This window comes from Anolis carolinensis, chromosome 5, assembly GCF_035594765.1.
Source record: "Anolis carolinensis isolate JA03-04 chromosome 5, rAnoCar3.1.pri, whole genome shotgun sequence".
Lineage (NCBI taxonomy): Eukaryota > Metazoa > Chordata > Lepidosauria > Squamata > Dactyloidae > Anolis > Anolis carolinensis.
This window is the reverse complement of record NC_085845.1, coordinates 70,982,027-71,007,212: the sequence shown is the minus strand read 5'-3', so window position 1 is coordinate 71,007,212 and position 25,186 is coordinate 70,982,027. Positions and strand designations below refer to the sequence as shown.

Below are 25,186 nucleotides of genomic sequence, written 5' to 3'. Positions count from 1 at the left end.
CACAAGTGGTTTCAAGTAGAAATGATTGATTTATGCATAACAACAAATGAGGAATCTTTTAAAGTCAAACTGAATTTGTCCTCCAGTTGTACGGAAACAGATATGGAAATGTTTTGTGCCCAATTTTTGTATCCATGCATAAAGTGCTAAGTTCTGCTTTAGTATTACATGTGAATGCTTCCAAGGACAATGTAACATTTGAACTGATGTTCAACTTCCAGTTCCATAGCTAGATGTGGGCGAAGACTGTATTCAGGAAGAAGGATGTGGAGTTTTAATTGCATGTTTTTGCAGGGTTGGATAAAGAACTTTTAGTTACACTACAGAAAGATGGAGAAAAGAACCTTTAGTTTTTAGTTACACTTTAGAACAATCTTAGATTATCAGGAAGCAAAAAAATGTTTCCTTCCACAAATCCTGAAAGTTCAGGTCAGGCATTATGGTCACCACAAAATCTTGCTTTTCATATAATAGGTAGTTATAAAAGATTGCAGTGTTTCCAGACGTATATACTATGTTGTATGAGGAAACAGTCTTGATGTGGACATTTTATACGATCTTGGGAGTAATGCTGGCACTTCAGGAGGGATGCTGTTGAAAAGAACATCAGATGAAATGTGGAAAGCTTGTCTTTCAGATAGTTGATTTTTAATGCAACTGTCAAATAATCATCATCATCATCATAATAATCATCATCATCATCTATTTATATACCGCCCTATCTCCTCGAGGAACTCAGAGCGGTTTCCAATACAACAGAAAACATACAACAAGTTAAAACCATACAGCAATTAGGACATAATATCACATGAACATAAATGCATAAGACATATAATCAGTTAACAAAGATTTAAAACGTAATGACAAAAACTCCATCAATAAATCCAGATACAGTGATCAGATTCAACGTTGGAGAGGCCAACTATAAAGTGCTAGGTGTGTCAGGTGCTACGGTACAGAGTGGGCAAGGAAGTGGGTAAAGTGCTAAGCAAGAGCATAGCCGGGAGGGCTAAGGGAGCTCTACTCAAAGATCTGCTGAAACCACCAGGTTTTCAGATCCTTACAAAATGAGGATAGAATGAGGGCTTGTCTGATCTCTGGGAAAGGCATTCCAGAGCTGGGGAGCCACAACCGAGGAGGCCCCCTCCCTTGTCCCCACCAACCATGCTTGTGATGGCGGCGGGAGCAAGAGTAGGGCCTCCCCAAAAGATCTTAGGGCACGCACTGGTTCATAGGGGGAGGATGCGATCACGGAGATTGGTGGGCACATGATAAAGACAGCATGTGCCAATGCCTCTTCAGAGTTGTTTTAGGGTGGCAATCACTGACCTTGACCTAGAGGTCTTAAAATCCATATGTTTATAAAGAAATGTCATAGAAAATATGACCTACAGATGTTATTGGACATCTAACTAAACAAGCAATCAATCCAATTCCAAATTGGGTAAATTTGGTAGGTAAAAAATAGCTTCCTAAAAAAATCTCTGAAAATCTTTGAAATTGTGTTTTTTAGAAACCTATCATTTTCTGAGAATGTAACAAGTGCATTTGGAGTTGGTGGCTTTATGCCTTATGGCTTTACTGGAACACTTGCTGGTGCTGCAACCTGTTTTTATGCTTTCATTGGATTTGATTGCATTGCAACGACAGGTAAGTTTACTTGTCCATTGTTTGCGGTTGTTAGGTTGAAACTGTAGTTTGTATGTGTGGTATTGTACTGTCTGTATTGGATACATTTTGAACTTCTTTGGGCTGTTCATAGGCATATGTGGAAAAATTTGTATTCCAGTTATTAAAGTACATACTTTGTATTGTTCATTTTTTAAATGTAATATGTTTCTTAGTCTTTCAAGAAAACACATTCTTCCAAAGACAGTTTACAATATAAAACAGTAAAATTCAGAATGTCACATTGATTGAGAAGCTGTTTATTTTTAATAGCCACCAATAATGCAAGTAACATTTTTGGAGAGAAATATGCTGAACATGTATAGCCATCTTGGGTCTTGTTACTTTATTATTGACCTCCTCAAGCAAATGATCAATTCTGTATCATGTATCTTTTCGGTTGTTAAAAAAATGAACTTGATTTGCAATCTTGTCTTATGATTAAGTCATGCTTATTTTTATTTTATTTTAGCTTGATTGTTATATTTCTGGTTGTGTTTTTTAAAAAACAGTTTTTGAAATATTATGATCATGAAGACTGTAAATATGTCATGTTTCTTTTTCCTTCATAGGGGAAGAAGTGAAGAATCCCCAGAAAGCCATACCTATTGGAATTGTAACTTCCCTACTTGTCTGTTTTATGGCCTATTTTGGGGTTTCAGCTGCTTTAACTCTTATGATGCCATACTATCTAATAGATGGGAAAAGCCCTCTCCCCGTAGCATTTGAATATGTTGGATGGGGCCCAGCAAAATACCTTGTAGCAGTGGGATCTTTATGTGCTCTATCAACAAGGTAAAAAATAATTGAAGCGAATTGTCACCTGACTTCTTTATTGAGAAAATAGAGATGTTACAAGCCTCTGTGTTGTTTTTCAAATCCTGCTCAAATGTGTTATTGAGATCTCTATTCTTAATTGGTATGTCAACTTCATACTGTACTAGAGAAGTTATTTTCAAGGGAACTACCTGTAGTATTAATGACGCATCACAGTCTGGTGAATATTGTCCAGAACAGAAACGATATAAGAATATAAGTAGAGGCATGTACCAAAATCCTAAATGGCCTACTTAATTATGAATGTGTAACGAACCTATATACAGTCAGTCCCTGAGTTACAAACACCTGACTTACAAATGACTGATAGTGTTGTCGAAGGCTTTCATGGCCGGGATCACAGGGTTGTTGTATGTCTTTCGGGCTGTGTGGCCATGTTCCAGAAGCATTCTCTCCTGACGTTTCGCCCACATCTATGGCAGGCATCCTCAGAGGTTGTGAGGTATGGATAAACAGTTTATCCATACCTCACAACCTCTGAGGATGCCTGCCATAGATGTGGGCGAAACGTCAGGAGATAACGGTTCTGGAACATGGCCACACAGCCCGAAAGACATACAACAACCCAAATGACTCATAGTTAAGAATAGGGGGTGAGACAACAGGAAATTAGAGAAATCTACCCCTCAGAAGGGAAATTCACTCCTGGAAGAGTTATTATTGGGAAAAGGTGTTGCAACTGAAGCTTTCTCACCAATTCTAGTTTCCACAACAAGCCAAATTTTTCAAAATACAAATTATCACAGGGACAGGAAGTGAGGTGAAGTCTTCTGAACAGGGGCACGGACAGCAAAACAAATCCCACAAGGGTGTTTGTCCTTCCCTATGCTATCTGAAGTTCTCTCTCTCTCTCTCTCTCCATATATATATACACACACACACACACACACACACACACATACAAATTCAACTTAAGAACAAACCTACAGAACCTATCTTGTTTGTAACTTGGGGATTGTCTGTCGTCATTTTTAAAAATATTTTTTTATTTACATACATTAACACTTACAGTGAAACAGAACACAGAACGATGAACATTTTACAGACACATGCCCCTGCCACCAAGGCCTGAACAGGTATCTTTTATCATAAAATTTATAAGTCAACCATTAAACAAATGTCATATCCAAAATTCCTGACCAACAAGGTTGTACTGTTTTACCTGTAGTCTGTATGTAGTCATATATAAGTCTAGAAATCTTCATAAAAAAATAAACGTAAAAAACCTGGGTCGAGTTATTCATAATTCAGTGTGAGTACTGTACCATAACTCTCACCAAAAGAGGAACCACCCAGTTCTCTGAGTAGTAACAAAAGACAAGAGCTTAGTCCATCCTGGGAGAACCTAAAAGAAGCACTGACACTTTGTATTCCCTCTGTCATGGCATCGCTTATGGCCTTTTTGAGTATCAGGGCTGAGGCAAGGGGAGGCCGGCCCCTTGAGTCAGTATTGGTGCTTTCCATATAATGACCCTCAACATATCCAAGGGTCATATCAAAATCCATTATTTTGGCCCAATAACCTACCTTCGACTTATACATGAGTTCATATAGTAAGTAACATCACCTGGCCTGTTGCACCCAAACCTACCTTAATTCTTCAGCCACATCAAGCAAGTCAGGCTGCAGGAGGATTTGTTTTCCAGAACCTTCTGCCAAAGAACAAAGTTCTGATGAGGAATTGCAAAAATGGATTGCTTCAGATTGTCACAGCCTCATTCACTAGCAGGAGGGGGCTAGAAATTTCATCCTTCTGTACCCGGATTGCCAACTGAACAAACCTTTTTCATTTACATGATCATGTAGTGTTGCTGAACAAAGAACAGTTAGAGATCTCTAACTCTTGATTATGAATCTGCAGCTACAATACATAATGCCAACCCAGGATAATGCCTTTGATCTCTTTTTTAAAAGTATTTTAATATTCTTAAAACAATTTACATAAAAAATGCATATGTTTAGCAAAATGACATCAAAAGACACTCTCCCATATATCAAAATCATTTTTTTGAAGTTGATGTGCAATCGTCATATTTTAAAATAAGACTGTGTATAGAGAAGCTGCATCCAGTTTGGTTTTTGTCAGCTGCCTTAAGCTGGTGGACCTGCCACTTGTGGAAGATTTTCTGTAAGATTTGTGAAGTTGTAAGGAACCAAATAGTGTAAAGACCAACTTTCTTGTCTTGCTCAGCCTGAAGTAAATGTGACTTCACTGCACCAAGTGCTGGTTTCAGCATTTTGCAAAGATCATATCTAATGTTTAAAACTACCAGTGCTGTCTTGGCTTCCTAACACTTGCATATGCTTGTTTGCTATTAATGCTAAGACTGCCTAGCTGATGTGATATTTAAATTTGGCACAGACAGTGAAAGCAACCTGTCCAGCATCCTCCAGCAAAGGACGTCTGCCATAAATTGGTGGAATTCCTGAATTATTTTCATATACTATAATACAGTCTTGACATTACTAATAGTTGAAGCAGAGGACCTCTCTCATCCTTTCCCAGTGAATCCCTCATTACTTCCTTTGACTTGTCAAGTGTACATCTGTCAGGAGTTGGAAGGGTGACCTTAGCCTTGTTGGACCACCCAAGGCACTACACACCACTGACCCTTTTTCTAACCAGTATAGGACTGCAATCTACATTGGTGCTACTTTGAATTGCCCTTCTAAATAAATTATGTGACTGGGTTGAAATTAATTTGCAAGCGACATTTCAGTTTAACTTGAGGCCAATGTAATACTGAACCATGATTCATGCAAACCAGAGAAAGAAGGAGGATAATTAATTGGGTAAAAGAGGGAGTGCACAGTTCTAGTTTCTTAACCGTTGCTAAGGGATTGGAAATGTTGTGTTTGCAACGGGTTAGAAAGTCCTTTGGCCTTTAAAAAAAACCCTTCTGTAACATAGCTATATGATAGACATAATATGACTAGGAGAAACAAATGAACATTTAATTTTTTTGTCATGTCAGTCCAGAAATGCATTATAGGAGGCCATAAAGCTTCTATTAAATATGAACAAGCCTTTAAAATGGAGGTACATAAAATGCTGCTGAGAAGGCAAGTAATTGAAGTCTGTGACCAGTAGACTCATGTTACTGTCATACGATAACATTCCACATAGTAATTTCAGAAATTGTCAATATGCAAAATGGGGATAAACATATTTGCTCAGACTTCAAATATTGCACTTAGTTATATCCATGTTGTCGGAACACTAACTAGTGAAGTCATATGGATTGGCACAGCTATTACAACTTTTTTTGTGCTCAGACTCCCAACAACTCTTCAAGAAAGATCATGTATCAAAATGGATTAAGCAAGAGCAATCTATCTTGGAGACCCATTGCAGTCTGGGATAGATCCTTTATGCTTATTGAATTACTTTTTCTGATTTAGGTGAAGCAGGGATACAGCAAAGGCGAAAAGATGAATAAGCTTTCAGTTCAAAAGTTTTATTATTAATTTTAAATAGATTATATAATTAGCTACAGGCTTTTTTGGTAAGGAATTGCTGACTGCAGGGATGAGGTTACCTATTTTTAATTCTGCTGCCTGGTGCAATCTGTCACGGTGTGGTAATGCTTAATTGCATTGCAAATATTACTAGATATGTCGTGGTGGTACCATCTTTTGGAAGGACTACAGTAAAGACACAAGTTACTTCAATTACTAGTTTTTAATATTTTACTCCATCCATTAAGGGCACACACACAAATGAATGAAAAAATGTATATTTAAAAGTAATTGAAAATGGTAGAGATAGAATTACTTTCCAGGGCATTGAATTGAAATATCGTAGGCCTTCCACATTCACTGAGGTTAGTATTGCACGATCCAAATCTAACAGTTGCACGATCCGTGAAAGTGAAAAAAGTGAATAACAATAAATTTCTTTGGAACTAGACAGATTATTTATCAGATCTGAAATTCTCTTGCATCAGAGTATGAGAAATAATTGATTAAATAAGTGCCCAGCACCTTTATTCTTATGGCATTACAAACACATTGTTGTGTTAGAACTTTATAAGAATTCCTTTAAATATTGCATGGAATATTTCAAAAACTGGATTGAATGCACTACATTCTATATAAGGGAAGAAATGGGAATGTACCTGAACGTCAATCTGTCCACATATAAGTGTGGGTTTTAGATATCAGAAAGATTAGTTGAAGGTTCAAGTAACTTGTATCTTTACTGTAACATGTCTTGCATAGGTATCTCCTTTCTCCCCTGTCCTCCAAATGTCAATTATCTTTCTGGTATCACATGCTGTTAATTGGCATTGTTTGGCTTTTCCCTAATGCATTGCATGTATTTGTGTTGGCCATGTTGCATGTTCTTTTGCTTTTTATCCAGTCTCCTTGGATCCATTTTCCCAATGCCGCGGGTAATCTATGCTATGGCGGAAGATGGGTTGCTTTTCAAATGGCTAGCTCAAATCAACTCCAAAACGAAGACTCCACTTGTTGCTACTTTATCATCGGGGGTTGTAGCAGGTGAGGCTGTAAGCAAACGAATTGTTAAAGAAAATGAACTCTGTCAAAGACCAACGTAAGATATGGATAAGGCAGTTATGGTTCCAATTATAAAATGTGAATCCCTAAACAGAAAAAAATAAAACTTTTGCCTCTCACAAACTTTATTTTTGGTTATTGAAATTCTTCTGACAAAAATGCATTTTACTTTTGAAATTCCCTTGATGTATGTGTTTTTGGGTGGTCTTTATCAAGTAGCATTGTTACTATTGTACTTGAACAATTAAATTTTTTTGTTCTAGTCTTCTGGGCTCTATGTTCCCTTTGCCCCGCATTCTGTTTGCCATGGCACGAGACGGGTTACTCTTTAGATTTCTTGCCAAAGTGAGCAAGAGGCAGTCTCCAGTTGCTGCCACAATGACAGCAGGGCTCATTGCCGGTAAGCTCTGTGAACCCAGGTCCCACTTAAATGGGATCTGAATCCTATGTTCACATGCATAATTCTGTGATAACATGGGCCTGCATGCATGTAAATGGGGAATGAAAGTGGTGACTAATCAGAAGGCATTGTAACTCTGAATTGTGAAGGCATTGGTTGCAGAAGGTGTTGGTGGTGGTGATAGAAGACATTTTCTGGAATTATTCTATTTTCTAAACCATTTGTCTAATGTAACCAATGATGCTTGGTTGTGCATGTGGAATAATGACAGCATATGTGAATACCTTGGTAAAATTCCCTTGCTTTTTATGTCCTTTGTGCAATGTTCATATAAACCTTTCCTACATAAACCTCTGTAGTGAAAGTTCTGCTTAAGCTGTATTCAGCATTTTAAAAAGTGCAAGTGGAATATAACTTGCAAGGTATGTTGTTTTTCTTCCCTTCCTTAGTCCCCCCTCCTGCTCCAAAATGGCATTGCTATTAATACTTGGGCATGATAACCCCTCTGCTCTAAACAGTGTTGAGATTAGAAATCAAAAGTTCAGAATTTGGAAGTGGAATTAAATGCAATTCACATACACAGATTTTTTTAAACTTTTTTGCTCATGCAACATCTGTAAGATTTGAAAAAAGTGACACAGTCGGCCAAATGCATATCAGCAGAACCAGAGAAGAATAATGTTTTTAAATTGTATTTTAAATTCATTTCTTCAAGATTCTATAATTTTGCTTGCAGGTTTCTGTGACATCATGAGATTTAAAGCAATATATTTTTAAAAGTTAGCATCCAAGAACTAAATATTTAAAGTTAGGTTTTGCCTATCCTTACCAATATAAATGTATGAAAGTTAATGTGATTTTAAAATGTAAGAGAAACACCTGCCCTTAAACTAACACTAGGGGCCTATCCAGACAGGTACAAAACCTGGGACCTGTCTCAGTTTTTACTGGATAATGATATCCCATTAGATCCGGGCCTTCAGAAAAGACCCAGGTCTAATGGGGTATCGGGACTACCCGGGGGTGAGTGTCCATTGCCACCCCGAACCTTTTGGGCTCCTGGAGGCACCCATTTTGTGTATTTTAAAGGTTATTCAGGGCCTCTTTGGGGTTATTCAGGATCTGTTTTTACCATTTGGTGCCTTTTAAAGGTTGTTCAGGGCCTGTTTAGGGTTGTTCTCAGGCATCATTTCCTTGCGCCAGGAGGATGCAAGAAATTATGTCAACTAGTTACCTTTTACTTAACTTTTAGGGGGAAATTGGGGAGCTTTGGGGGGCTTTGGGATGACATGTAGCCCCCCCCCACAGGAAAGAACAGGATTTTTGGGGGGAGTGGGGTCTCAAACCCATAAACCTGCATTGGTGCTGATTTTAGTCCTGTCTAGAAACCGTCTTGATTACTCATCTGAAATAGATCTTACCCAGACATAACACAACGGTCCTCAAAATCATAGTTTGCATCAGAAACCAACTTAGGGAATGTTTTCTTCCATTCCTTCTCCCTTTTGGGGTAATTCCCTTCTTTTATCAATGATTTGCATTGATACATATCCAAAACTGTGGATAATGGCCTAATTCACATAAAGCTATGATGGTGCGGCAATGCTAGTGCAACAAACCTTCCTTCTTTTCCAATCTCCCTAATAGTCTTTGGAGTTGCCCCAAAGACCGCCAAATATAATTTCCCATGTTTTTAAAAAGTATCTGTAGCCTATATTCTTTATGCCACATACCCCTTGACATATGCTTGTTCCGTTTTAACACTGTTTAAACAGAGAATATCTTTTATAAATGTTTGAATGCTGAATATCTTTAATTCTTTGCATGAGCTTCTTGCAGGAAAAGGAAAGGATCAAGGTTTGAAATGGGCACAGTGCACCAATAAAACTTCCTTTCACAACAAATGAGATTTGAGACAAAACAATGCTTTCTCAATGCCCACTGTTTCAAGGGGATTTATCCACAGTGCATTTTGCCCATTACATTTATGCATGTATTTAATGTATAATGTTTGCCATGAAAAATGCTCCCTCACTCTCCATATTAAAAGCAATTGTTTTTTTAAAAACCTATATAAACAGTAATAACATTACAAAGGGGAATTAACTCAGTAACGTTCCTCTGAATAAACTGTAACAAAAATGTTACAGAATACTGCTGTAATACGGAAATGCTGACATTGGCATAACAACGTTCTCATTCTTTTTATAATTTATAAAATGCAGATTTTTCTTGAATTATGCAAAAGCATCTTAGGTTTCTAAGGGAAAGTTATTAGATGTTCTTGGGAAGCAAACATCCATAGTTTGCCGAATACATATAACATTTTAATACAATTTTGTCTTCTTTTTCTTCTAGCTCTAATGGCTTTTCTCTTTGATCTAAAAGCCTTAGTAGACATGATGTCTATCGGAACACTTCTTGCATACTCACTGGTAGCTGCTTGTGTTCTTATTCTTAGGTGAGTTCCTGTTATGAATGCATTGTTATTTTATTATTGATACATCGTTTTAAAGACAGTCTTCTCTAGTCATTTCCTAATTATTTTTGTTTTTCTGTCTCGCAAAGATGCTTAAACAAAATGCTTGCCAATACATAGGGTATTTACAAAAATCAATACAAAGCAGTTTAAAAACAGTAAAAATCATAGCAAATACCCCAGGAATAGTAAGAAGATATGCAATGTAATTGTAGTGAAATATACTATACTATTCCTTCTATCAGCAATGTCTGGTAAGCTTTTGCTGTCTACTGTTGATTTCTTTCTACTGTTTTATATGTGGGAAAGAATTCAACTCTTGGCATTTTTGGTGGCTGTTGTAGAAGTCCTCCCTTGCCAAAGACATTGGGAACAACTGGAATCTGGGTGGTTTTTCTCTTAAACCTTCAGTTGTTCTTCAACAGTAAAATCATTTCCTTCCAGTTTCAGTGGCCGGTACAAAGGTTTAAGTGTTAAACTCTGGGGGACTTTCACTTCCTGCTTAGCCATGGAAACCCACTGAGCAAATGACACTCTCAATCTAAGAGGAAGGCAATGACAAACCTCCCCTGAATACATCTTGCAAGAAAACTCCTTCAGCAAACCTAGCATATATAGTAGTAGTCTTGCTCCAGTTTGTGTTCCACATAAATATACAATTGGTATATTTATATGCTATAGGAAAACCTTTGCTTGTTAGACCAGTGGCTCCTGGCATTCTTTAGGGCAGAGTGGGAATCTTATCTCCTTTTGTGGGATTCTGTGTGGCTCTTAGGAATTCCAAGGTGACAATAAAATTTCTGTTTAAAAAAGATCAGACCAGATTAAGTTTAAAGCTGTTTTAAAGGGTCCTCAACTTAGAACAGCTATACTTTCCATTACATGGCAGCAGAAAGTGGGCTGTCAAAATGAGACTCTTTAAGGTATGTTTTGCAGCCCTCTGGAACAATGGGATGAGCCAAAATAGGGATGCATGCAGAATTCTGTGCCCAGCCCTGGTTTGGGGTGTAAAATTTGGCTACTCAGATCCAAATGAGGCTTCACAATGTGGTGATTACAAAAATACAGTTTGCATGCATATGGAATTATTGGCCTACAGGCCATGAAATGATTCATGGTTATATCAGAAGAAGTGTAATAACTTTCTGTGCTACTGCTCTTACTGGGAGTAAGAGCAGAATGGATGATTTACATTCTCTTCCAACTGCTTCCCCTTTCCCACTATAAGATGTTTAGCATTCAGGAAATGTGGACCACCATTCCTGTTGTCCTGGAGATGTTTAAATGAATGATGCCATCTGTATTGTGGAGATAGCAATGATTTGTATGATTTGAATTGAATTAATGTAACTATACAAATGGTGAAGAGATGCTGCATAAAGTATGCAGGAGGGTCTTTTGACCACCCGACAGCCTCTGAAATATTATTATTATTATTATTTCATTTCTATCCCGCTTTTCTCCCATGGGTGGGTCTGCAGGCAGTGTACAAAGTTTAAACACCAATACATATACATCGGCACACAGAATACATAATCAACTAAAACATCATATACAAATATAAAAATAAACCAATTTAAATGCATCATATAAAACAGTTAAAGCTTACAACAGGTAGCATTTAAAAGTTTCCCTAACCTGCAGCCACTGAGGTTATTCGTAAAACTAAAAATTATAAAGCTCCTAAGACATTCATTTTCAAGGTTAGATTGCAGTTGCCAGGGCCAGCAAACCATTCAGTGGTGACATTTTACCAGCGGTTATCTGGCAGTGCCTATTATCATTCATCTGGGAAGATCTTGCCCCACAGAAAAGTTTTAATTTGTGAACGAAAGGATAGTAAGGAGGATGCCGATTGTACCTCTCTAGGAAATGAGTTCCAGAGCCACAGGGCCACCACCGAAAAGGCCCTCTCTCTCTCGTTCCCACCAAACGCACCAGCAATGATGGTGGGACTGAGAGAAGGACCTCTCCTGATGATCTCATGGCTTTAGCAGGTTGGTAGGAGGAGATATGGTCCCTCAAGTAGTCTGGGCCCAAACCATTTAGGGCTTTGTAGGCTAAAGCCAGCACCTTATATTGTGCCTGGAAACAAACTGGAAGCCAGTGTAGCTGCTTCAGGAGTAGAGTAGTTCTTCCTCTATATCCCACTCCCATAAGCAGTCTAGCAGTCTGCAGTATGATGTATTATTCAGTGTACTTTAAAAACATTTTCTTTGCCTCAAATCTGCTTCCACACAATCATTTTCTTTTGTGCACACAGGTACCAACCCAGTTTAAATTATGAGCAACCCAAATATTCAGCCGAAAAAGAAGCTCTCACAGAACCTGATAGAGAATGTGCAAGTGAATCTCAAATTAGCATGATACCAGGGCACGGTCTTAGCTTACAAACACTGATAAATCCATCAAGTTTGCCAACTGAGCAGTCTGCTACAATGGTTAACCTGCTTGTAGGTCTGTTGGGTAAGTCAAAACCTATTTAAGTATGTGGAGCATCTTTGAAATTCCATCTAATAAGCAAAGTGAATTTTAACAAAACAAAAGATTAGATTCATATGTAAGACGATGGAGAATTCATTGTAAATTATCTCTTTCGGGAGAAAAACTTGTGTCTATCTCTGTTATGTGTATTTTAATATGTATTTTATAGAAATAATTTTTAATATGTATCTTTTATAGAAATATGTATATTTATAGAATTTTACAATGTTTATGTGTTTTAATTATGCTGTAACCCATCTTGAGCCACGAAGAGAGGAGAGTAAGAATTATTATTATTATTATTATTTAATGTCCATTGTAGAGCACTGGGGAAAAAACCCAAGCTGGCTTGTAAGCTCTGGCTGTGAGTAATGTTGGAATGATACAAATAATTTAGTTGTGTTTTGAATGATAACCACAGAAGAAAGTGGATGCCTTTCATTGTTGAAAATCCTGACTTCATAGCTAAAGTTTTTTTCCAAATATCTAAGATTTTGAAATACTGAAATAATTTGTTTCCTGTTTCCTTATTCACCTCCATCTAGCTCTTCTAGTGTGTGGCTTAAGCATTCTGACTACTTATGGCATACATTTTATTGCGAATCTAGAGCTCTGGAGTATTTGTCTCCTTGCAGCTCTTTCAGTTCTGTTTGTTGTCATCATCCTTATCATCTGGAGACAACCGCAGAGTCAGCAGAAGGTGGCATTCATGGTGAGGAAACAATAAAGAACTTACCAGTGGGAAGTATGTTCAGCAATCCTTCTAACACAGTGGTTCTCAACCTATGGTCTCCAGATGTTTTAGGTCTTCAACTCCCAGAAATCCTAACAACTGGTAAACTGGCTGGGATTTCTGGGAGTTGTAGGCCAAAAACATCTGTGAACCACAGGTTGAGAACCACTGTTCTAACCCTTTGGGGAAAATTCAGCTAAATGGTACTGCCACCACTGCTGTTTCAGTATTGAAGATAAATGTATAAATGCTACAAAATAATGCCAATAGTTTATTCATTTACTAGGATATTTTATAAACCAGCCTTTTAAGTCCACTTAATAGGCGAAGAATTTGATGAAGCAATATATTGCGAAAGTTCAGAACACAATAGGTCAGCTAGTATATATGGTGTTGAAATACTTATTCTTCTTAATGTAAACAACCAGGCAAACAACACATTTGAAAAAAATGTACCCTGTTTCCCCTAAAATAAGACATCTCCAGAAAATAAGACCTAGTAGAGGTTTTGCTGAATTGCTAAATATAAGGCCTCCCCCGAAAGTAAGACCTAGCAAAGTTTTTGTTTCGAAGCATGCCCAACAAACAGAACACCAGAGCATGCAGGATCGGTAAATGTACCTACCATAGAGTATTGTACATGGAAATAATGGTAGTAACAAGAAATTCTTGATAGGATTCACAGTTTGTCTGGTTATGCTGGTTTGTGATGACAACTATTGTACAGTATATAATACATGTTTATTTTTTGTTCAACAATAAATGTGAATTCTTCTTCATGGAAAAATAAGACATCCCCTGAAAATAAGACCTAGAGCATCTTTGGGAGCAAAAATTAATATAAGACACTCTTATTTTTGGGGAAACGCGATATTAATTGTAGAATAGGTTGGAACAGGTGCACATTTAGCAATCCCAGTTAACAGTTTTCCTCTCCAATATAATCTTGTGCATTTACTCAGAAGTAATATTCTATGCAATCTTGCTGATTTCATATTTAGCAAATGACAACAAACTTAAGGGTAGCAGCTTTTGAATTAAAATGTGTATTATAGTCTAGGAATGTTATAATCCGGAAATAATAGATATTACAATGGTTATATGTACTGGATCAACCCAATAGTCAATCTAGAATAGTATTGTCCCCTTAGCCTAAAAGTTCTCTGACTTAAGGGCATTCTCCCTGGAGATGCCTGAGACACAGCCTGGAACCTTGATAAAGAAAAAGGGTGGCCGAAGAGTACCCACCAAAGTATAGTTTTTAGGCCTGGATCCCTCAGTGCCCCCTGCTGGAGTTTTTGTTTTACATTTTAGAGGCTTCTGCAGCCCATGATCATTTCTGTGGGGTGAAATAGTTTGTTTCCAGATTTCCACTGTTGTCCAGTCCTGTTATTAACCAGTACTTGTATTCTGTGTATCAACTTCCCTTCTGGCTACAGTACCATATATTTAATGTTTTAGAATCAAAGACATGAGGTAGTTACTCCAGTCTTACAGTTATGTGCTGAATATTTTGGCAAAACACTGAAAGTGTAAAATATTTGTCTTTAGGTTCCACTCTTGCCACTCTTGCCCTCTTTGAGCATCTTAGTGAACATTTACTTAATGATGCAGCTAAGTGGGGAAACTTGGATCCGTTTTAGCATCTGGATGGCCCTTGGTAGGTATACCTGGAAGAGCAGAAGAATCTTGTTATGAGCTTCCTTCAAATAAAGATTTAAGGACAACTTCTTATATCTTAGATTTCTAAAATAGATAGGTACTGAATGTGGCTCACTTGCATGTTCATCCGTTGTCTGACACAAAGGGTTTCCACGAAGTTTCTGACTGCCTCATCACACTATAGCATGGATCCACCTTAAATCCTATTTCTGCCTCCTGCAGAATTCTGGGGTTTGTAGTTTGGTGAGGCCCAGGACCTGTCTGGCTCCCAGGACCTTAAAGTGGATCCAAGCTCTAGTGTGATGAGGTCCTGAATTAGCCCTAGACTTGGACCCTTCGTTGTAGACCAACTATATATGACTAGCAGGCTTCAGTTCTCTGGCACCTCTTGTGGTCCTTTGAAGGTAGAATTGCTGGAAGCATTTTCAGTCAAGAGGAGGTGTTTTCCTAAAGTTAACATTTCCCCATCCACATATTCTTGAGAATAGAAACTCAGGGCCCTTCAGATTTCCCTTACTTTGTACTAACAGGGGAGAACTTAATATCCTTCAGTACTGCGATTGTCCAAGCATAGTGTTCTTGGTTCTAGATTGATTATTTAGCTACATAATTTAGTTATGTAGCTAAATCACTTTTCCAGCTCAGCCCCCCAAATCCTTACTTACAGAACTGTAGTTGCTGCAAGTGACAGGGGTCAGGGTACAGTTGACTGAAGTCTCCACCAGTGATTCCCAGTGTGACTGTTAGAAGTAGGATCCCTATAATAATTCCATTTCATAACAAAGATCACTTGTGCAAAGGAAGTGAAAACACTAGTCAGCTAAATCCCAATCAACAGGAGAGCAGCCTCTTATTGTTTGCAGTAGCTGCTACCTAGTAAATCCAAACTGGGGGCTTTCACAACCCGTATATATTCCCTTCACTCTCAAATAGGTAAATATTGTGAATACAAATTTTAGGTTACATGTTTGTAATTGTAATCATGAATTCCAACTAGTGTTATCTGGATGAAACTTAGAAACTTGAAAAATCATTCAATTTGCTTTTTGTTCTACAAGACTTGAAAGCCTCACATTTTCATGAACTTCATTGGATGATCCTGGGCCAGTCACTTTCTTTTGGACTAACTTTCCATGGAATGGAATGGAATGGAATGTAGTGTACAGTATATTACATTAAGCTCATTGCAAAAAGCTATGTAAAATTGTGAAATAACATTATGCTAAATGCTCAATATGGGTAAGCAGAAAACTATGCTCATGATACTGAGCTATTATGAAGTTGAGTCTATTTTCGTAATTATGAATACAGCTAAAGAAATATTGCAGAATATATCACAAGTTTAGGAGGAAAAAAAAACATTTGCTTTTGTTTTCTTTTGTAAGGTTTTCTGATTTACTTCTCCTATGGAGTTCGGCATAGTGTGGAAAGCTGTCCTCGAGAGGAAGAAGAAGAAGAAGATAGCTGCTCAGAAAAAAGTGAAATGCTAGAAAAGGACCATAGAAGAGAGGCAAATGAGAATGAAAATGCAAGTGAAAGTGCTCAGTTTATTACGGATGAAAGGACAAGTGAATGCTAATACATGTTGCATATGCCTGTCAAGCAATGAATTGTCACACGATATAGTTGCTGTCGGTGGGATGGAGTGGAACGGCCAAAAACTTGTCAGCAGTAATCTGCTTTTGCTTTATGAAAACGTCTGCTAGAAAACAAAAGATCATCTAGACTGGCTGCTAGATATCTCATCCAACTGAGATCTTCCATATTTGCGTTTCAGAAGTAAAACTACCAAGAAAATAGAAGGGAAGAAGCTTTCCAGTGGGCACATCTTACTTGCCTGTCATTGTTTAAAATCTTCAGGATTTCCTTATTTACATCCTACAACATCAAGTCAAAGAACACATTGTAATTAATTTCTTCAAAGTATCTAAACCTGGAAATTAAATATTTTGTCGCTAAGGGTGTGCGTTCCTGCATTTGTTCTTTTAATGCGGTAGTAGTCTTAGATAGCCACACATAAGCAGACGTTCTTCTGCTTCTCTACATTTACGGAGATGTTAATTCTTACAAATTTTCAAAAACAGAGCTGATTGGGTGGGAAGGAAGGGCTGGGGAATATAAAACGGAGACATTTTGGCATGTACTAGCAATGCTGTATAGTATGTCTTTATGAAACAATGGTATGCATTAAGTATTGCTACATTTTTACCTGCAGGTAACGTCAAGCATGAATTATCCTCCTGAAAATTCTTATGTTCAAAACAGTGTTTGTAAATATTAACAAATTGATATATTTCTATATTTTAAATTATGTTTTTATTCAGTGCTTTTCCAAGTGAAAATAAATATAGATCATGGCTGCAGAATTACAGGAAAATTTAAGTAAGGCAAATGGCATGTATCTGTGGAATTGGGGTTTTCTTATGTGCAGATGTACCTGTTGAATTGTTTGGTGAAGTTCCTACATTATTAGTGTGAGTCGTCAGTACCAGCTAGAGGTCTTTAACAACCAAACAGCATCCTCAGGTGACAGCAAACACAATTGTTAGATCTCTGGCTATCCAAATAAATTCATAGGTCTATGGAATATTAAATTACCAGCCTAGAATGGATTTATTATAATATTATAGATACAATGGTTTAGCATTCTGTTTGAAACAGAATCTTAACTATGGTTGAGTGAAAAAGAAAGCCAACTTCAAACCATGACTTAGGAAGCTGGCTTGTTTGAGCAAGTTGTTTTGGGTTCAAGTGTAACACTAAATTACACTTTTTTTTCCAAAAATAGAAGTAAAAGTTTTCAATTTTTTCTGAAAGGGTGCAAACTCAAGATTTTCCACAGCTTGTATTCCTCCCGGTAAAGCCCATCATGGTCTATATCCTTTTCCTTGCAGGAACTACCAAATATTTCTATCCATTTCATCATAACTGCACTATTATTAATTATTTTTCTACCTAATTTTTAAGATGTATGTTTTTTATGCTGAAGATGGGAGGAAAACCAAAAAAAATGACTCATTTTGAAGTAAAGTTGTACATATGTATTTTGTGATATATGTTGGCACCTTACTTAGTACTGATAGTCACTGCCGGATTGCATATTTCCACTTACATTTATGGTCAATAGATTGATACTTGTAATATGGGCAAGTTGTATTTGTTGTGCATCACTTACAGTAAAGAAGTACCCCTATACATGTCCAGGACCTAGTTCTCACATAACCTCACTTTTATGAGACAATATATGTTATATGAGCCAGCTGAAGAGGAAGCAAAAGTCTAGTTGTATGCACTTCCTCCTTCTTGTTTTATTAGGTAAAAAATAATGAAAATAAGCTAGTGTAGGAATGAGTGAAATAGAGCTTAGAAAAGTTTCTACTTGTCTGTCAGTCTATCTTCTCTCTCAGATTACATCTCCCCAAATCCTTCTGCCATGCTGTGGAAATAAAAAAGTAAAATGCCTGATGATTTCTGGTTCATGTGTGATGAAACTTCTTTCAAGTTTTTCATTACTACTATGGGTTAGAAAACCATATTTTAAATGAAGTTAAAATGGCAGGATATTTAAAATGTCTTGGGAAGAAAAGGCAGAAATCCCTAAAACAATTACTGGTGTTCTTAGAGCGGGGTTTCTACTTGTTTTTTTCTTCAAATTTTTAAAGTTTAATCTGTCCTAAATTGTTACTATAATAGTAGTCAGATACTTTAACACAGTGGTTCCCAACCTTTGGGCCTCCAGGTGTTTTGAACTTCAGCTCCCACAATTCCTAACATCTGATAAGCTGGTTGGGATTTCTGGGAGTTGAAGTCCAAAACACCTGGAGGCCCAAAGGTAGGGAACCACTGCTTTAACAGGATGCATTCTGTTAGTATCTATGTTCCTTCAAGTTACCTGTCAACTTACTCAAATGTGAATACGAATATCATAGTGGAAACAGAAAACAAGTTTGTTCCACTGCTCTTCTCTGTTTTACCTCGCTTAATTTCTGAAGCCAGTCCAAGAATGCTGGGTTTAGTAAGAACCACAACTCCAAAGATCTATTTTCATAGGGTTTTTATGTACATAGGCTAAGAGACAGATATATTTTCATCAGTTTTTATGCATGCAGTTAAGGAAACATTTATAGAGATAAATGTAGAATTCTAATTGGGCAATATGCCAAGAGAGAAAGTGGTTTGGTTGCTGCCATTGCAGAATATGAATAAACAGTGCAACAGTAATGTATTTCTCTGATTAGTTGTTCTGTTTGAAATGTACATAAATATGCACACATAACTGCCACAGTTTCTTAAAGCATTAGCTTTATTAAAATGTGAAATATGCCAAGTTCAGAGATTGACACAATTTTTATAGATTTTAGCCAATAATTTTTAAAAAGCTTTGTTAGTGTGTGGTTACTCCTGAAACTGCTGCAAAGAATGGAAACTCAACCAAAGAACCTATCAATTTATATAAGTGATACAGCCATACATCCACAGCAAAATACTCATGATTTGGATTATGAGACTCTGTTCAAATGATACAGAAGCTTCTTTCAGAGACATTACTATACAACAGACTGGCCAAACTGACATTTTGATGTTTGAATGTAATTCCTATTGGCCCTAGCCAGCATGGTAAATTGCCTATTTCTTCTGTGCAGTCTCTTGTTACAGTTTGAAGATACTAGTGCATGGAGTCTTATGGCTTGAGGAAATGTTTTAAAATGGCTCCAGGCAATGTATGTTCTCTCCAGGCCTGTAGCTTTCCCATCCACAGTTATAGAGGTCCCTCTATATATGTGGGAAAAAGTAGAAGAAACTGATTCTCACACTGACCGAATATTAAAGTTATTTCACATCTTCTAATTTGGAATTCTGACATGTAAAACGTTTCTAAATCTGGGTGATATTAAGGAATAAATATTTATACCTTTATCTTGAAAGAAGTGATATACAAAGTAAACCTTATTTTTATTACTTGAAATAATCTGGATGAGAAGCCATTTACTCTAATTAGCCCATGAAAGACAAGAGACCTTACCAGAATAGTTTCTCTTATTTAACCTCACTTCAACCCTATAGAGCAGCAAGGGTTAGAATGACTTACCCAGATCCATAAACTAAACTATAGAACTGAGTGAGCAAACAACTTTGTTTTAACATGAAATTAAATGCCATTTTACTTGTTTGCAAGTACACAAAGTCTTGTGAGTTTAACCATCACATTACTCAATAATGCCCAAATAGTAGAAACATTAATGTTTTCTTCCTTGCGTTATCCCTTTCTTCCCACTATCATTTTTTTCAATTCTGTAATGCACAACCTAAGTATAGCTAGTTTTACAATCTAGATGAATGGTTACTTCTGTTTTAGAACTGAATGTATATTCAGTTCATGATGACACTGTTGATTTGTTTTTCAGATGCAGTGTCCTCAGCATCCCTCCAATGTAATTTTTGCTCATATGTTTTTGTATGTTTTAGAAAAACAACCCAGTGCCTCTATGCAGTCAGACAAACCGAAGCTTTGGTTCAAGGTTGGCAGTGGTGTGTGGATTTGCCAGCCAATACCTAGCAGTTTTATATAAGATATCCTTACAGGTCTTCTCTTGCAGCAACTGAGCCTTGGGCAAACTAATTCTGTTGTGAACTAAGCAGAGCTATGAACTCTTGTTGTTGTTGCATACCTTCAAGTTGTTTCTGACTCATGGTGACCCTAAGACAAGCCCATCACAGGGGTTTTCTAGGACTGAAAGCACCTGACTAGCTCAAGATCAGTGTGTGGGCTTCCATGGCCAAATGAGGATTCAAACTCTAGTCAGAGTTGTACCGCATATACTCAAGTATAAGCTGAGTTTAAAGCCCCCCTTGGCTTATACTCGAGTGAGGGTCCTGGTCGGCTTATAATTGGGTCGGCTTATACTTGAGTATATATGTAATCAGAGTTTGACAGTCTTATCTTAAATTATATTTTTATGTAAATATTCAAAAACATTTAACCTACTGATGCCTCAATTAATGTAATTTTATTGGTATCTATCTTTATTTTTATTTTTTAAATTTACCAGTAGCTGCTGCATTTCCCACCCGTGTCTTATGCTCAAGTCAATAAGTTTTCCCAGTTTTCTGTGGTAAAATTAGGTGCCTCAGCTTATGTTCGGGTCGGCTTATATGTAAATATGCACAGTAATTTAGCACTCAAACCATTATGCCACACTGGCTCTACAGCACTGTTGTCAGAAACTTAGGATAAAGGAACTACCGTAATGGTCACAGCATATAAAAATGTTTTTACAATTTTGATATTATTAAAATGTTCATTAAAAGTGCTTACCTTGCCTGTGCCATTATAGGTAATAAATTATATAGATATAAATGTTCATTGTAATCATGGCTATCATGTATATGTTTGCTGTGCACATAAATGGGAGTAAATCATTTTTAAATTTATTCAATATGTTTAAAATTTTACTAGAGAAAAATCTGATTTTTTAAAATTAATGTACATAAATGTATTTTTAAAAAATAAAATATTTGGTGCTTTGGATTTTTCACTTTTACAAAATTCATTCTTACTGTAGACTTCAAGAATAAATGTATACTGGTGCTGTTCGTTGTGAAAAATGTTGCTTGTGACAACGCATTTGCATTTATTGTATATTTTTTAAAATAAAGTATAAAAGTTTACACACAGTGTAGTTTTTATTTTTATCTTCAAGAGTATTTATTTATCGTGTAAGAAGCAAATTGAGAATACAGCTATAATGTATAAAACCCCTCAAAGTTAAAAACTTGGCATTATGCTAAATTTCCTTTGATCAGAAGCTGACCACTCAAGTGCCTCTGGTGTCGCTGGAAGAAGGTCCTCCATTGTGCATGTGGCAGGGCTCAGTCTGCATTGTAGTAAGTGCTCTGTGGTTTGCTCTGTGGTTTGCTCTTCTCCACACTCACATGCCGTGGACTCCACTTTATAGCCCTATTTCTTAAGATTGGCTCTGCATCTTGTGGTACCAGAGCACAGTCTGTTCAGTACCTTCCAAGTCGCCCAGTCTTCTGTGTGCCCAAGAGGGAGTTTCTCATCCAGAATCACTGATTGAGATTCCAAGTTTTTACCTGCCACTTTTGAACTCTCGCTTGCTGAGGTGTTCCTGTGAATATCTCTGTAGATTTTAGGAAGATATTTCTTGACTGAAGTTGTTGGCATGCTGGCTGATATTTGAACAGATGACATCAGCCTTGGTCCTTTCATTGCTGGTTGCTACTTCCCGGCGGATATCGGGTGGTGCAATAACAGCTAAACAGTATAATTTCTCCAGAGGTGTTGGGCGTAAGCATCCTATGATAATGCAGCATGTCAGAAGCGACTTCAGATCACTTCTGGTTTGAGAGAATTGGCTGTCTACAGAGATGTTGCCCAGGGGATGCCTAGATATGTTACTGGGAAGCCTCTCTCATGTCCCCACAAGTTAGAGCTGACAGACGGAAGCTCACCCCATCTCAGGTCAGCAAATGAGCTGCTGAGGAGGACTGCAATCTTTGCTTGGGGTGGGGTTCTTAAAGGGAAAGGGTGTAAATAAGGTTCCCTCCAACAAAAAACTACACAATTTGAGACAGACATCATTTTGCAACACAGTAATTCAGCTTTCCTAGAAAACCAGAGATCAAACCAACTCTTTATAAGACACACAGACATATACCTAAATTATAATAATGACATGTGCAGGGGACCCAACATATTTTCATGTAAACTTTTCATTTTTATTTTTTTAATATATAATTTATTGCTTATTTCACATAGACTCAGAGGTTTCTCATTACATGACGCGCACACACTACAGTTGGCACACCAATGTGTCACGATACAGTTTGGAAAGCTGCATTAGTGGGTGTACTTTTGTCATGCAAGCATGAGAAACCTTTATGAAACACTCGGTCCCAATTTGCATGTGTTTTTATGCAACAAAGGCGTCAATATTAGTAACCTTATTAATATTGGTATCTGTCACATATTGTGTCTCAGAACTGACAAAATCATGGAAATGTACATTATCTTACAAATTACAGACTTAAAAATATATAAAAGGTTTTAATGAGATACGTTACGTCCCCCATACATTTCGTTATTACAATTTATGTATGTGTCAGTATCTCTCATAATTATATATTTTTTAAAAAATACAAATGAAATGCTTTCATGAACTATTTGTTTATTTATGTTATTTCTACCCTGCCGTTCTCACCCAAAAGGACTCAGGCGGCTTACAAGTCTGGCAAAAATTCAATGCCAACAATAACAATAAAACAAAAACAGTTAAAACAATATTAGGCAATAATACATGTAAAATAGTATAGAAAATTTAAAAGCAAATAAAGTGCATAAGTTCCATTCATCCAAAAACTTTGCTCATAATCATTAGTTCAGACGAGGTGTCCTCAAACCTTTTAAGTGGAGAATCAGTTCACGGTCCCTCAGACTGTTGGGGGGCTGGACTATGATGAAACAGTCCAAAATTAGGATTGTTGTTGTGTGCCTTCAAGTCATTTCAGACTTAGGTCAACCCTAAGTCTAAAGTTTAGGACAGGTAAAAATGACTGGCCAGCTCCCACCTGCCTTTCGTTTCAAGGCCGTGTTTGATGAATGAAACAAATACCACGCACATCTCGGGCTGTGGCGCAGGCGGGAGAGCAAGCCAGCTGCAATTAACTGCAATGAATCACTCTGACCAGGAGGTCATGAGTTCGAGGCCCGCTCGGAGCCTATGTTTGTTTGTCTTTGTTCTATGTTAAAAGGCATTGAATGTTTGCCTATATGTGTAATGTGATCCACCCTGAGTCCCCTTCGGGGTGAGAAGGGTGGAATATAAATGCTGTAAATAAATACATAAATAAATCTCTACTATGGCTCAATTCTATGTTGCAGTTTGGTGAGGCACTGGCGTTTTCTGGCAGAGAGGGCTTGTAAAAACTACAATTCCCATGACTCCATGGCAGTTAAAGTGGTACCAAACTGCGTTAATTCTAGAGTAGCTGCACCTCAAGGCTTCATGTGGCCCACGATAACATCCTTCAGTACAGTACAGCTTCTTCACAATGATACCAAGGGGCTTTCCACACATTGACTGGGTTGTTCTTCACAGTAACAAAGAGGGAGATATCTTTCTTGGAGCCCGTGATGGCGCAGTGTGTTAAAGTGCTGAGCTGTTGAACTTGTGGACTGAAAGGTCACAGGTTCGAATCCGGGGAGCAAAGGGAGCACCCGCTGTTAGTCCCAGCTTCTGCCAACCTAGCAGTTTGAAAACATGCAAATGTGAATAGATCAATAGGTACAACTCCAGCAAGAAACAGCGCTCCATGTGAGGGAGACGTGGGTTTAAAAAGAATTTTCAAAGATACTTGTAATGACTATAAGTCCCATATGTTTTGACTGATGTAAGTTGCAAAAAGCCTATGTTTGAGGAAGGCCTGCACTTGAGAGAAAATGCTGATGTTTGGGGAAAGAGTTGTTCCAGAGAAAAGAAGTTACTTTCAAATAATAACAATACATCAAGTCGGAACCGGTTCCCATACGATTTCGAGCATATACTTGCAACAAGTCAGGGTCAATAACATGAAAGCACCATTGTCTAAAGAATTACATGTTGTTACAGCATAGAAAACCAATGGGATTGCATGATGGTTAAGATGCTTGTGACGTAGACAACATTAGACAAATGGGGTAAATGATCTTTGTAAGCCAATAAGGATATGCTTGCTAATTTCTGTGAGGTGATAAAACCCTTGCAACCATTTTGGAAATTCGGACAAATCTTTTGATTGCATGTATGCATGTATTTGTCACATTGCTATGGCCACGCAATAAATAGTTCTTTTGCAGTTTGAAGATCCAACTTTTTGTGGTGTTTTTCCTCGCGCTCTTCACAGAAAAGGGGCCTCCTGCTTTTGACTTTGGATTAAGAGGAGTATTTTTACATCTTTTACATCCTTGCCCCATCACATGCATTCATGCTGGCCACATGACTAGGTGTCTACGAACAACGCCGGCTCTTTGGCTTAGAAATTGAGATGAGCACCAACCCCCAGATTCAGACACGACTGGACTTAATGTCAGGGAAAAACCTTTACCTTTACTATCTTTCTCTGATGAGAGAGACATGTCCCATAGCTCTCCCTTCAGAGAAATATATTTCCCCCCTTTTGAGATAGCTCCCCCACTCAGAGATATATCCTCCTTTTTAAGATAGCTCTTCCCTCAGAGAAAGATATGTCTCCCCCTTTTTAAATCGCTGTCGCCTTCGGGGAAAGATATATTTTAAGATATCGCTCCTTGTCCTCATAGGCTGTAGGGAGCAAGAAACACCCCCTCAATGCTAAAAACAACAATTGGAATTAAGTGTGAGGTGAAGGGAGAGAGGGGAGCTGA

The 25,186-nt window shown here is 37.5% G+C and overlaps 1 protein-coding gene across 5 annotated transcripts in view; it reads left to right on the top strand.

Moving 5' to 3' along the window:
- The window catches only part of slc7a2 (solute carrier family 7 member 2), a 73,541-nt gene extending 52,088 nt beyond the window's left edge, over positions 1-21,453 (top strand). For 4 of the 5 annotated variants that reach the window (XM_008111744.2, XM_008111742.2, XM_003221623.4 and 1 more), the window contains 8 exons: positions 1,514-1,650; positions 2,241-2,463; positions 6,869-7,008; positions 9,785-9,887; positions 12,169-12,371; positions 12,935-13,101; positions 14,674-14,782; positions 16,170-21,453. In XM_008111744.2, coding sequence (XP_008109951.2) covers positions 1,514-1,650; positions 2,241-2,463; positions 6,869-7,008; positions 9,785-9,887; positions 12,169-12,371; positions 12,935-13,101; positions 14,674-14,782; positions 16,170-16,363 — 1,276 coding nt within the window. In that variant the 3' untranslated portion in view covers positions 16,364-21,453. Of the gene's footprint in view, positions 1-1,513; positions 1,651-2,240; positions 2,464-6,868; positions 7,009-7,289; positions 7,427-9,784; positions 9,888-12,168; positions 12,372-12,934; positions 13,102-14,673; positions 14,783-16,169 lie in introns of all 5 variants that reach the window. The other variant, XM_003221624.4, reaches the window with a different exon arrangement.
- The last annotated feature ends 3,733 nt before the right edge of the window (positions 21,454-25,186 follow it).